The sequence below is a fragment of the Eleutherodactylus coqui genome, chromosome 9, assembly GCF_035609145.1.
Source record: "Eleutherodactylus coqui strain aEleCoq1 chromosome 9, aEleCoq1.hap1, whole genome shotgun sequence".
Lineage (NCBI taxonomy): Eukaryota > Metazoa > Chordata > Amphibia > Anura > Eleutherodactylidae > Eleutherodactylus > Eleutherodactylus coqui.
Genome location: NC_089845.1, coordinates 97,889,867 through 97,904,347, shown reverse-complemented (window position 1 = coordinate 97,904,347; position 14,481 = coordinate 97,889,867). Strand labels below are relative to the sequence as shown.

Here is a 14,481-nt window from a genome sequence, read left to right as displayed (position 1 = left end):
TGATCAGATAGTTAGGCCCCTTTAAAAGAATTTCCTTATCATAAACATGCACTTTCACATAGATGTTCTGGGGAAACCTGTGGCCAGAGAGACCTTTACTTTACAGCTTTATGTCTCCTGTAACATTACACGGTAGCAATACCAAAAAAGAGCCACCTATGGTCTGCATGGACAACCTTCGTTGCACTGATTGGACAACACCTTAACGAATGTGGTCCTGAGATCCCGGCCAGCCAGCATCCCTAGCAAAAAGCTGTAACCAAGATCAGTGAAGAGAAATTAATATCTGGACAACAGAACATTTTGGAAATAAATATCTTTGTTCTACCATTGTTCTATGGTTTCATGTATTAATACATAATTTAAAAAATCTGGTCTTTAGAAGGTCCTTAAATTAGGTAAATGCAACCTCAGATGAACAACAACACATCGCAATTTACAGTGTCATTATTTATTTAACAAAACCTAGGCCAAAATGTAGAAGCAAAAGGTCAAAAATTACGTATACCCTATGAATTAATTTCTCTGAGCCGTCTGATCTTGGCGTGAATTTGCTGGGACATCCACTCCTATGAAGATTATCAGCTGCTTTGAATGTTTTCCACTTGTGAATAATCTTTCTCACTGTAGAATGATGGACTTCAAATTGCTTGGAAATGGCCATTAACTCTTCAAAAATTGAAGGGCAGCAACAATTGCTCCTCTAAGATCTTTGCCAATGTCTTTCCTCCTTGGCATTGTGTTAACACATTCCTGAATGCTCCAGACCAGCAAACTGCCAAAATGTCTACTTTTATAGAGGTGGTAACACTTGCTGATGATCAATTAATAAAGTAGACTTGATTAGCAGCATCTAGTTGCTACTTATCTTATTCCCCATGGAAGCAATAACGGTGTACTTACATTTTCACACACTGCTTCTGCATTTTAGCCTAATTTTTGTTAAATAAATAATGATATTTTGTATTTGTTCATGTGTTGTTGTTAATCTGAGGTTGTAATCACCTAATTTTAGACCTTCTAAGGAGCACATATTTTTTACTATGTTCTGATACGTAAAACTATAGAAATAAAAGAGAGCGTACTTAGTTTTTCTCATGAGTGTATAGTTAAGATTTGCTATATTATATTGGTCTGTATAGAAGGTAGACATTACTGTACACATTATATAGTATGGATATGATATACAGTATATCTAGGCTAAGTCAGATCCTATGCTTCTCTATCACATCGAACCATAAATAAGTCACTTTGCTTGGATGACACAAACCCTCTTCAATATTAGATATACGCTTTTGCATTCATTAGGAACAGAACAACAGAAAGCCGCAGGGACATGCAATGACTTCCAAAACAATATTTCTGTTGTGTGATGATAGATCAGCAAGATTTATTTATGTATTTACATTTTTCCATCTTTTGCAGGTGTTAAAGTTGAAGATTTCCTTTCCCCCGGGGCCAGTCTGAAATGTACAGTTTGTAACTACACTGCAGAATCTGTGATTAACTTCCACAAACACCTGTTCTCTCATCTTACTCAAGCTGCCTTTAGATGCAATCAGTGCCATTTTGGCTTTCAAACTCAGAGGGAACTCCTACAACACCAGGAGCTTCATGTCCCTGGAAGTAAACTACAACGGGAAGCTGACACTGAACATTCTCCCAGTGCCAGCGAAGCAAATGCACAACAGACGCCAGAACTGCTGAATAAAAATGAACTTCTACGGAGCCAAAAGACTGTGCAGAATAAAGATGCAAGCTCAGACAGTGAACTGGAAAAGAGTGAAAAGAAACCCAATCTTTTCCTCGCCAATCAGAGGCCAGAGGCAACAAACAAAAATGTTTTTTCATACACTAAAATTAAATCTGAGCCATCGAGCCCCAGGCTTGCTTCATCTCCAGTCCAACCCACCATTGGACCCTCATTCCCAATGGGACCTTTTCTTTCCCAGTTTGCTTTTCCACACGATATCACAGTTGTTCCTCAAGCCTCAGAAATCCTTGCAAAGATGTCTGAACTGGTACATAGGAGGTTACGACATGGCAGCAATAGTTACCCCCCAGTAATTTACAGCCCCTTAATGCCAAAAGGGGCTACTTGTTTTGAGTGCAACATAACATTCAATAATTTGGACAATTATTTGGTACATAAGAAACACTACTGCAGCAGCCGGTGGCAGCATATAACCAAGGCGGACTTCCCTAGTGTTACTGAGAAGATGCAAGAAGCTGTAAGCCCGACCAATGCCCAAAATGCTGTAAACCTCCTAAACCCTTCTCTTCCTTCTACTGAACCTGATAACCAGCTCCTTCCTACATCCTGCATTAACTCAGGCAATGTTTTAGATTTGTTAGGGTCAAATATTAAGCCAAGGGACAACAAAGACTTTCAGGCAGATGTTAAAAAAATAACAAATGCTATTAGCAATGATGAGAAAATCAATGGAAAACCCAATGAAATAAAAAATACCACTCCACCTCAACTGGAGACGGAAAGCACTGACCCAAACAAAACCACCTGTGAAGCTTGCAACATCACGTTTAGTAGACACGAGACCTTCATGGTTCATAAACAGTACTACTGTGCAACACGTCATGACCCACCATTAAAAAGATCCGCAGCTAACAAAGTGCCTGCCATGCAGAGAACTATGCGCCAAAGGAAGAGGAGAAAGATGTATGAGATGTGTCTGCCTGAACCTGACCACAGGCAACAGCTAGTTCAACAGCATTTTCTTCAAGTAGCAAATCTTGGCAACCCATGTACATCTGCTCAAGAGTCAGCTGAGGGCCTCGGGGACTGTTATCACCCCAGGTGCGATATCTTTCCAGGAGTTGTTCCAAAGCATTTGGAAACATCACTTTCAATTAGTAAATGTGTTCCAGTGGTGAAATGTGAGCCTTCGCACTCAACCATTTCCTCCCTGGAGATGGATGCTCCTATAGACCTCAGTAAAAAATGTTTAACACAATCCGATAGGACATCCACATCTCCAAAAAGGCTTCTGGACTATCATGAATGCACAGTATGTAAAATAGGGTTTAATAAAGTCGAAAACTACCTTACTCATAAACAAAACTTCTGTCCTGTGACAGCAAGCCAACGCAATGACCTAGCGAATCTAGAGAGCAAAGTGTTTACCAATGCAGAAAACGAGAGGAACAGCCCCGATGCCAACTTCGAAAAGAGCACCATAAAGTGCGAAAAGAACAGAACCACAAAACAGTCCTCACCTAATGGGAACTTATTCTCTTCACACTTAGCGACTCTTCAAGGTCTTAAAGTCTTTAGTGAGGCAGCCCAGCTTATCGCAACGAAAGAAGAAAACAAAAATGCATTTTTTCCACAATGCCTTTACCCAGGAGCAATAAAAAAAGCAAGAGGAGCAGATCAGCTTTCTCCGTATTATGGCATCAAGCCAAGTGATTATATTTCTGGGTCTCTTGTAATACACAATGCGGATTTAGATCAAAGCACAAATGTAGGAAGCGAGTCTCCCAAAAGCCAGATACCTTCAAATGGATGTTCTTTGCTGAAGAAAGAGTCACTCCCGCTATTGCCAAAAAACAGGGGTATGGTAATAGTTAATGGTGGACTTAAGCAGGAGGACCGGCCTGTTGTCAATTCCCAGCAAGAAAATATTTCCCAGAATCCTCCACAAGAAGACGGATGCAAATCCCCCTCATGGGCTTCTGACAAACCTTTGACAGCCAATGAAAATGTTTCTCCGTCAACCCCAGCTGCTGAGGATCAGGTGTCGAGCCTAACGAAAAGCCTAAATGGTTCTGGTACAGCTGCAGCCGGTGGGAAATATTGTCGCCTGTGTGATATCCAGTTTAACAATCTTTCAAACTTTATTACTCACAAAAAGTTTTACTGCTCATCACATGCCGCTGAGCATGTCAAATGAACGATTGCGTGCGTCGATTTTGGTAAAAAAAAAAACAAAAAAAAAACATGATGACGTCTATTTGTTTCTTGCAGTTAGAGAACAGTTGGAAAAAAACAATGCTGCTTTACTGATACCTGGACAATCAGGACAACCATTCATTAAAAATGACTTGAAGATTTGAGGTGTAATTCCATGACAGTTATGCGTAAAAGTGTATTATTGGTGCCATTTTTCCTATTATTTATTTTACCAGCAGTGTTCATACAGTTGTGCCCAGCACGGACTCCTGTGCCCCTGCCATCTACTTGGGAAATGAGTACTTAACCGGCACAGCAGTCACTGTTGGACCCAACTGTAGCTGTGGTTATCTTATTTTTTATTTAAAGAACTTTATATTAAAGTCATTTGTAATGTTATTGTATAGTTATTGTGTAGCACATATGGTTTGCACCTGTATAGTAGATTTTAAATAATATAGACACAACATTACAGAAAAAGGACATATTAGGAATAGCTTCAGAAGCACTTGTGTATACCTACTTTTTTTTTCTTCTACGCTTTTGCAAATGAGTAGATGTCTCTGCTGAAGTATAACTGACATACCGTAAAATGAATACAAAATGGTGCGGATTTAATAATGTGATGTCTATATTATGAAGTAATGGTCTTGAAAAAGGTGCCATAGGCAGGGAGTACCTCAGGCAGGGTCTTTCATGGACTAACCACAGGGGAGACCACAGCATTTGTTGGCTCCTCCACTTTCCTCTGGACCAACAGCGCGAAGGATCTGGTGTGGCCACAGAACTTACCTGATATCCTCCAGCAAGTAGGCAGTTTGTTTTAGAAGGACCATATGGTTCTTTTTCTTCTTCAGTCATAAGTTTATTAACACAAGCTTCGGAACAATAAACACCAATATCACCCTCAGCTTTTTGGGTCTTCCAGCGTTGGGTTGCAATAGCAGATTATTCAGGGCGCAATTTCTATAATCACAGATTACTTCAATCTTGGTCTGTGCCCAATTTCATCACACCTCCCAGTACAGCCATATTCGGTATGGTGCCTGCTCACTTAGCTTCCCATAGGTATATACCTCTACCTTTTGCCCAACCAAGTTTCTGCTGCATCACTAACAAAGACTTCTGCTCTTTGCAGAGCTTTACCAGCCCAGCACTTGCTAATCAATTGATAGGCCATTCCTCTGCATTGTCACGCCAATTCCCCCCAGCAATTGGAGTGCAAAATTGAAAGAAACAGCTAACTTAAACAAGTAAAATATATTTAACATACTCAGTAAAAAGATCAATTACCCCTTTCTTAGAAAAAAACTCACAGGACATATCAAACCTGTCTACAGATACAATATCCAAAAGGCTCCAAAAGGTTATCATTGATCGGTTGAGGCATTTGCCACATCAAGAATTCCCTTGACATTAAGCACCTGCATGGTGCCCTATGAAAGCTTAGTGCCAATTAAGAAGGCCAACAAACTATCCCCAAGCATAACTTATCTGGTATGGAAAAAAAGCTCACATGACATTTGTATATACAACATTAGGATGAAAAATGTGTAGCACCTCACTAGAGATGAGCGAGCATACTCGATAAGGCTAACTACTCGAGCGAGTAGTGCCTTATTCGAGTACCTGCCCGCTCGTCTCTAAAGATTCAGCTGCCAGCGCGGGTGACAGGTGAGTTGCGGCTGTGAGCAGGGGGAAAGGGGGGGGGGGGAGAGGGAGAGAGATCTCCCCTCTGTTCCTCCCCGCTCTTCCCTGCCGCTCCCCGCCTCCTGCCGGCAGCCGAATCTTTAGAGACGAGCGGGCAGGTACTCGAATAAGGCACCACCCGCTCGAGTAGTTTGCCTTATCGAGTATGCTCGCTCATCTCTACACCTCACGATATGAGGTGTGCAAATCTAGGCACAATACTGTGAAGCAATTTGTATCAGTAAGCTGGCTTTTGCACTGTATTGTGGACACTGCATACATTGTGATACTTGAGAGACCAAAAATTAGGGCATTGCCAGCGATGAAGGAGGTGATGTAATTTCAGGTAAGAGTTTTCATATTGTAATATAATTTGACAAACAACTTGGGTATTTCTTGACAAAGACACAAGTTTTGACTTTTTTCATTGCTGGTAGTGCCCTTACTCCTGTTTTTTCAGTGTTACCCATACACATTAGATAGCCGTTGGCCCAATACTTCTTCAGCTAATAGCTATCTTGACCAACACCCCCATACACATGCCCATTGTGCTCTGAATAAAAAGAGGAAAGAAAGTTGCTGCTACAGCAGCTTATCTCCCCAAGAGAATAAGGAACAGGCAATTTAAATACAACTGCCCATCCTTATCTTTCCCAACATTTGCCATAAGGGAACTTTTGGGATGCCACCATACACATTGCAAATGACCCACTAAAATCAGCTGGTTTGGCCAGTCTAATATGTGTGGCTAGCCTTAGGGTGACTTTACGTGGGATAAATGTAGTCCGATTAGTCACTCCAAAGATCGAATATAAGTGACTGGGTGACGGGCGAAAATTTATCAACTAGTCACTAGTCGCTTCATTTCAGCTCACCTAAACAATAGTCACTAGTTGAGAAATTATTGTCTACTGTGAACAGGTGATTGTGTGCGCTTCAGTGACTATAACATTGAACAACAAAGGAACATCAATATTTCTGTGAGACAATAGTCATTTGTAAGCTTAACAACTCGCTGTAGCAAATAGTTCAAGCATCTGGTCGGACAACAGTTTGTCCCATGTAAAGCCAGTCTTACTGAGACAACAGACTCTTCCAGTTCACTAGAGCTAAATGTTTAAGAGTGGTCATGTGAGGGACACATATGATATACTAGAATACAGTCACCAGTGGTGAACATAGAAGAGAGTGGGCCCTATAATAAAAATCAAAATGGGCCCCCATCATGGTAAAAGATTTTGCCAGCTTCAGAAAGAAGAGTTTTTTTTTGCCCTTCACTGCATTTTCATAACCCATGGACCAGTTTTCTACTGTCCTTGTTTGCCAAAACAACAGTTCCTCTGAAGAGGGGAGTACTGTACAAGTCCCCCCCCCCAGTGGCAAAAGAGATGAGACTAAACAGAACCTTCTCCTCAAGGGCCCCGTAGCAGTGACATGTTCTGTCCCTGTGGTATGTACAATATATTCTTGCCAAACCACCAGTTAAATACTTTTGGAAGGATATTTTATTAGGTGAAAGTGTACCTTCCAGTTCAGAGCTACTCTAGCTTCTGAAAATGTTGTTAGAAATGTGCACAGTGTTGTCGTAACTGCCATCATAAATTCCATTCTCAGAAACTACCTTAAAAATCATAAAAACAAAAAAGGATGAAAATTCAACAGGGTATGACTTATTTCTAGCCATATTAATGTTCTTAAACTTAAAATACAAGGATGTAGGAGCACTTCTTTTAAGGAAGCCAATAAGGATATTGTTAACATGTCATGTATACTTTAGCAGACACATTGAGTTAGACATTAGGCTTTGCATATGTATGTAGCAGTCTGTTCCTGTTCACTTTTTCAATCAGAAAAACTGTATGTTAAATGAAGATGGATTTTCTTTTTTTTCTTGTATAGTAACTGTAATTTCTTTTGCTGATGCATCTTTGTCTGAATTTTTAAGAATCTTTGCTGTTTAATGCAATACTTTATAACGAATGAACAAAAAAAATTACCGGAAGCAGTATTGTAAGTTCTGAAGTCAGCCAGTTTTATCTTTTAAAGACGTAAAATGAAAAATCTAAACCCTAAACCTGATGCTGCAAGTATGAATCTAATTCATATGTATTATATATTTACAGTACCTATAAGTGTCACAATACTGCGACTGGTGATCACAGAGATAATGTTCTACTTCTGATAGAAAGAATTTCTCAACAAATGTTGTTACTATGCATGTATATGGATGGAATAAAATTCCGGCTCATTGGACAAGTCTCAGATCTATTTTTTTACATAATTACAAGGAAGAAAATATTCTATTAGGACTGTCACAGTGACATGTTATCGTTATTAGGTCATGCATTTGTGTTCATTAGGTATGATCTATGCAGTTTTAGCCACTGAATTTAAGCCCCCTATTGATTACCCTGAGCTCTGTTCATTCTACAGGAAAAGGACATTATAGTTTGGGACAAACAAAGCTCATTCTGCTTCAAACGTCAGTAACTCCAGTTCTATCAGTGTTACTGAAAAGTTTTTGGTGTCATTTTAAAGCCAAGATTCTTAAGATTAAAGGTTTTTCTGTAGCACTTCTAGAAACATTGTTACAGCCATTTGAAGTGGGGTTGGGAATACTGAACTTATAGTTGTCACTTCAGTCTGTGTGCAGAGAGGGGGCAGCAGAGAATGATCAGTTATTCTCCTGTCAGTCCTCATGCCCCAGGGGTAGGTACCATGAACCTTTGTTCATGTTAGCATTCCCCCTTAACAATCAAAGAGTATATATGCTCTCCCATTGTTACATATGCGGGTCTTTGCTCATTTCCTCATCTAATTACTTCTTTACACCGTTTAACCATGCAGATGCCGCAGTCATTGCTGACTGTGGCATCTAAACAGTTTTATAGGAAACAACATTTTAAAAAACTTTTCCTCTTACAAAAGGCTTTAAATATAGAAAAAAACAAAAAAACACTACACATAATTGGTATCGCCACATCCAGAAAAATCCATGCTATGGCATTGTTTATCTAGAACAGTAAATTCCATAAAATAAAAAAAAAATGCCTGCAAAGTACGAAGTGTCATTTAGCTACATTGACAAACAAATAGAAATGCTATGACTGCTGGAACACACAAGGGGAAGAGATTTGCTGGTTCTTAAAGGAGATGTCCCGAGGCAGCAAGTGGGTCTATACACTTCTGTATGGCCATAATAATGCACTTTGTAATGTACATTGTGCATTAATTATGAGCCATACAGAAGTTATAAAAAGTTTTATACTTACCTGCTCCGTTGCTGGCGTCCAAGTCTCCATGGTGCCGACTAATTTTCGCCCTCCGATGGCCAAATTAGCCGCGCTTGCGCAGTCCGGGTCTTCTCCTCTTCTCTATGGGGCTCCGTGTAGCTCCGTGTAGCTCCGCCCCGTCACGTGCCGATTCCAGCCAATCAGGAGGCTGGAATCGGCAATGGACCGCACAGAAGCCCTGCGGTCCATGAAGACAGAGGATCCCGGCGGCCATCTTCAGCAGGTGAGTATGAAGACGCCGGACCGCCGGGATTCAGGTAAGCGCTGTGCGGGTGGTTTTTTTAACCCCTGCATCGGGGTTGTCTCGCGCCGAACGGGGGGGGGGTTTAAAAAAAAAAAAACCCGTTTCGGCGCGGGACATCTCCTTTAAGGCTAAAATTAGTTATGTCACTAAGGAGTTAAAATGCAATTAAGGTGACTGAACTATGTGCCAAATATGTTTACATTAAACATAAATATAAAATCTACAATACAAAATTTCAATTTTCGGGGCGAGGGGCAAATTTAATATGAATGTTAGGCAGTTAAGGAACAATCTTCTCGTTGACTGATAGCAAGCAGAGCACTGACTGCAGGTGAAACAAAAAAATATTAAAAAATTGCAGAATTCCCATCTATGACACAGAGAGGAGAGCCAATAACAAGCAACCACAATGTCAGCTGTCCTCAGCAAAATCAGAGGCATGCCTTTGGTCCCAGGGCCTAGAGTCACAATGCTCAGTTGATCACTGTGGCAGCTCTCTGATTGCCTGTGATGAGAAAACCCCTATAAACGTTATTTGCATGCAACCTAAAAACATCAAACTTTATGAGCACTTTGAATTGACTGTTTATATTATTAACCCTTTTCAATCCAATTTGTATCCTGGTTTTCCTAGGGGCCTTACTCTTTTTCTGCCGTTATACAACGGCGCTATATGCTGGCTAAAGATAGTACTGCATGAGGTGACACATTGGATAGGCTCCGACAGCAGAGAGGCTGGCAATATACAGTAAGAGAACCCTGACAGAAATCTTTCAACATCGGAGCTATATGGCCTTAAATTATAATGTCTTTAGACGTCAGACAGTGGATTGGAAAGGGTTAAACTTATTATTAGACTTTCAGAATAAGCTACTATGATTTCTCTTATACACTACACACACAGGAGAACAGGATCTCTCTTCTTCTCTGTCTCTGAGCTCATGGGTGTAGACTAGCGAGAGAGAGATTGACCTGCTCGGACAAGAATGCAGTTACTCGAGAAGAGCGATGCTCGCTCGAGTAACTGCCTTATTCGAGCGTGCTCGCTCATCTCTAGTCAGCAGCAATTCTGCATCCCAAACTGGTTCTGCATAGGAAAAACACTTCTATGTATAGACTCCTCCTTCTAAGCCCCTGACACACAATGCTACTAATCCTATTACAAAAATGCAGTCATTCTTAGAGTAGCAATACACCATACAATTAAGTGCACCTTTACATTTACACAGAAAATACTCATTTTTCCCATAACAACTAAATTTATTAGTTCAATTTTAAGTCTTTATGATGCTACTTCAACATCCAAGCAGTTAAACATATGCTCAGTAATACCCAAACTAGATACTAAAGTGGCAACACATAAAGAGGCTCAGTCTGCCCATGCAGACCCTTACAACAGTATCATGGAGGACATTACACAGTAGTACTAAGCAGTGTAGATGTGATTCCAGTAGCCATGGGATAGTAAACCACTAGCTGAAGTAGCGTCTATGTGAGTCTCTCTTTCTCTGTCTCTCTCCAGCAGCTCTCTTCTTCTCCCAATCTCCTCTCCGTAAACTTCTATGGTCAGCATGAGACGGCAGCAAGTACAGATCCTCCCACATTTCCTGTAATCCATCTACATGTTACCGTTGATACAGAAGAGATGGATTTCCCATGACAACAGGTAGTGGATAGCAAATTAGAACGACAAATTAGAGCGTCTCCTAGTGGCCAGCACTTTAGAGCAATTTTTCAGCACAAAATCATCATTTTAGGTAAATAAAGTGTAATTTTCACTTTTGCTAGTTATCACCTTGGCTATCATTTAAGCACAAGTTTGTTGAAATGCCAGTGACCATTTAAATCTACATAAATGAGGAATAGAAAGATACAGTAGCCCTGTGTGGGAAGATTTGTAGAGAAGGATTTGCTCTTCACAATCGTGGTTGTTTAGTTATCCATCAGCGATGTCCGTTTGACTGCTGGATTGGACTCTACTAAAGATTGTTGTGAGAATCATTGCTGTAGTCACTTACAGGCAATCAATCAAGTTCATACCTGAAATTGCTGCTATTTTCTTTTTACAATGGAAACGGGAAAATTATCTTCAAGTTTCTTATGTCACATTGAGAACCATATAAAAAACTGTACACTGGCTACTGGAACCCCTCCCCAATTGGTCTAGCTGCAATTCTGCAATAAGAGGTTAAGAAATATGTCAGGTAGACGGATGTGGACCCGCCTTGCCATACACCGGTTTGGCTTTGGGCTATCTGAGGTAGCAGAATCTATGGAATCCCATTTTCACACTTAACTCCTCCAAATGGGGTATCTGCTTCGCTATGTGGACCCCAAGCTGTTACACACATAGATAGTCTTGATAATATGGCTGCTGGCACTGCACTGGGTTGAGGCATGGTACCTCTAGGTCTGAAGGGGAGCATAGTAGATAAAGCGGCTGAAGTCAGGGCTGGCAACACAGGTGCGTACAAGAAGTCCAAGCCGAAGGTCACGTAGATCAATAGCAAAGTGCAGACTACAGAGCTGTGGAGCACAGAAGTGAGAATGGTCAATAAACATGCAAGGATCAGAACCAGAAATATACATGAACTGGGGCTTTATCACAATGGTTAATGAGTCCAATTGCTTAGGTATCCCCCATGGTGGAGGATACCTAGTATAGCAGATGACAGCTGGTGATTGGTTGCGGATGGGATTAGAAAGCATGTGCTGGCCATTAAAGAAAGGGTGCTAGAGCACACATGAGCCCCACAAGCAGAAACGTGACAGTTGGCATGCCTAACCGCAACCCCAGGAGCAGGTGAGCAGCGGCGACCGGCCTTGACAACGTACTAAGCTCTTCCTCTTTTGCTAAACTCTACTCCTTATACATGTGTCAGTTGGAAATAGAGTAATCAGGAGGAAATGAATCCCCATGTTCTCAGCAAGATTTCTACAAGCCTATTTGTTTCAGGAACATGCAGAATAAGGATGACAAACAGTAGAGGCCACACTATGTCCTGTAGCATCATTTATTTCTAGAGAGCCGGAAGACACCGCGTATGGGCTGCGATTGGCACTGCGTATGACGTGATCACGAACATGCGCAGGGTGACTTTTCAGAGCAGTGGTGCGTATGGAAAGCATTTCATACTCAGCCCATTCAGATATAGAGCATGCTTCAATTTATTTCTCCTGCGTATCAATACACAGTGCCCACATGCTGGTATGAATGGAAGAATGAAAGTCCATTGCCTTTCATTGCCTCCTTTCCCTGCGTGTTACGCAAGGGATATACGTGTCCGTAATACGCGGTGACAATACGGCCGTGTGAATGAACTCTTAAGGTCTCGTCCCTTTTTTTTTTCATTTTTGTTTTTTCCTCTTCACTTTCTACAAAATCCCACCATTTTTTAATAGTACTATTCAATGTGCCATATACTGTAGTGAAAAACTGTGGAGTGAAGTGAAATAGAAAAAAGATGCAACTCTGCCATTGTGAAGGGGTGGTGAAGGGGGGGGGGGTGGCTTGTTTACAAAGCTTAAACATTGCGGCAAAAATAATAACTTAATTCTATGGATCGCTACAATTATTATGATACCAAATTTATATAGTTTTACTTTTGCTGTCCTACTTTAAAAAAATAAAATATGTTTTGACAGCCGGAAGCTTTTTATTTTTCCGTCAATACAGTTGTGTAGACCTTGGTTTTTTGCAGGATGTCCTGTAGTTTCTATTGGTACCAATATGGAATTCATTTGGCTTTTTGATCGCTTTTGATTACATTTTTTTTTGGAGACTTTTTGACCAATAAAGCGCAATTTTGGCATTGTATTTATTTTTTTTCCCCTACCATACGGGATAAATACAGGGTTTGATAAATCGGAACTTTACAAACATGGCAATAACAAATACACTTTTATTTTTTTATTATTAATATTAGAAAATAGTTGTTTTTTTTTACTTTTACTTCCTTTAATTTTTTCCAATAATTAATGAAACCATAGAAGAATTCAACTAGCGATCATATAGTATAATTAGAGATGAGCGAGCACTAAAATGCTCGGGTGCTCGTTACTCGAGACGAACTTTTCGCGATGCTCGAGGGTTCGTTTCGAATAACGAACCCCATTGAAGTCAATGGGCGACCCGAGCATTTTTGTATATCGCCGATGCTCGCTAAGGTTTCCATTTGTGAAAATCTGGGCAATTCAAGAAAGTGATGGGAACGACACAGAAACGGATAGGGCAGGCGAGGGGCTACATGTTGGGCTGCATCTCAAGTTCCCAGTTCCCACTATTAAGCCACAATAGCGGCAAGAGTGCCCCCCCCCAACAATTTTTACTTCTGAAAAGCCCTCATTAGCAATGCATACCTTAGCTAAGCACCACACTACCTCCAACAAAGCACAATCACTGCCTGCATGACACTCCGCTGCCACTTCTCCTGGGTTACATGCTGACCAACGCTCCCCTGCACGACCCAGTGTCCACAGCGCACACCAAATTGTCCCTGCACAGCCTTCAGCTGCCCTCATGCCACACCACCCTCATGTCTATTTATAAGTGCGTCTGCCATGAGGAGGAACCGCAGGCACACACTGCAGAGGGTTGGCACGGCTAGGCAGCGACCCTCTTTAAAAGGGGCGGGGCGATAGCCCACAATGCTGTACAGAAGCAATGAGAAATCCAATCCTGTGCCACCTCCATCTGGAGCTGCACACGTGGGCATAGCAATGGGGAATCTATGTGCCACACACTATTCATTCTGTCAAGGTGTCTGCATGCCCCAGTCAGACCGCGGTTTTTATAAATAGTCACAGGCAGGTACAACTCCGCAATGGGAATTCCGTGTGCACCCACAGCATGGGGGGCTCCCTGGAACCCACCGGCAGTACATAAATATATCCCATTGCAGTGCCCTGGACAGCAGAGCTAACGTCAGATTAAATGCAGTTGGGCTTCGGCCCACACTGCATGCCCCAGTCAGACTGGGGTTCTTTATAAGTAGACACAGGCAGTTACAACTCCGTGTGGACCGACAGCATAGGTGGGTGCCAGGAAGCCACCGGCGGTACATAAATATATCCCATTGCATTGCCCATCACAGCTGAGGTAATGTTATGTTAAATGCAGGTGGGCTTCGGCCCACGGCTTAATTTGTAACTAGGCCTGGAGGCAGCCCAGTTAAACAAAAAATTGGTTCAGGTGCAAGTTTCAACGCTTCAATGAGCATTGAAACGTATAAAAATTGTTTACAAAAATTATATGACTGAGCCTTGTGGGCCTAAGAAAAATTGCCCGTTCGGCATGATTACGTGAGGTTTCAGGAGGAGGAGCAGGAGGAGGAGGATGAATATAA

General features: G+C 41.4%; 1 protein-coding gene across 1 annotated transcript in view; it reads left to right on the top strand.

Annotated features, from left to right (window-relative positions):
• ZFPM2 (zinc finger protein, FOG family member 2) overlaps positions 1 to 5,465 on the top strand; it is a 421,708-nt gene extending 416,243 nt beyond the window's left edge. Inside the window, exon 8 of the mRNA XM_066578089.1 lies at positions 1,426 to 5,465. Within this exon, the coding sequence (XP_066434186.1) occupies positions 1,426 to 3,911 (2,486 nt within the window). The 3' untranslated portion in view covers positions 3,912 to 5,465. The remainder of the gene's footprint in view (positions 1 to 1,425) is intronic.
• The last annotated feature ends 9,016 nt before the right edge of the window (positions 5,466 to 14,481 follow it).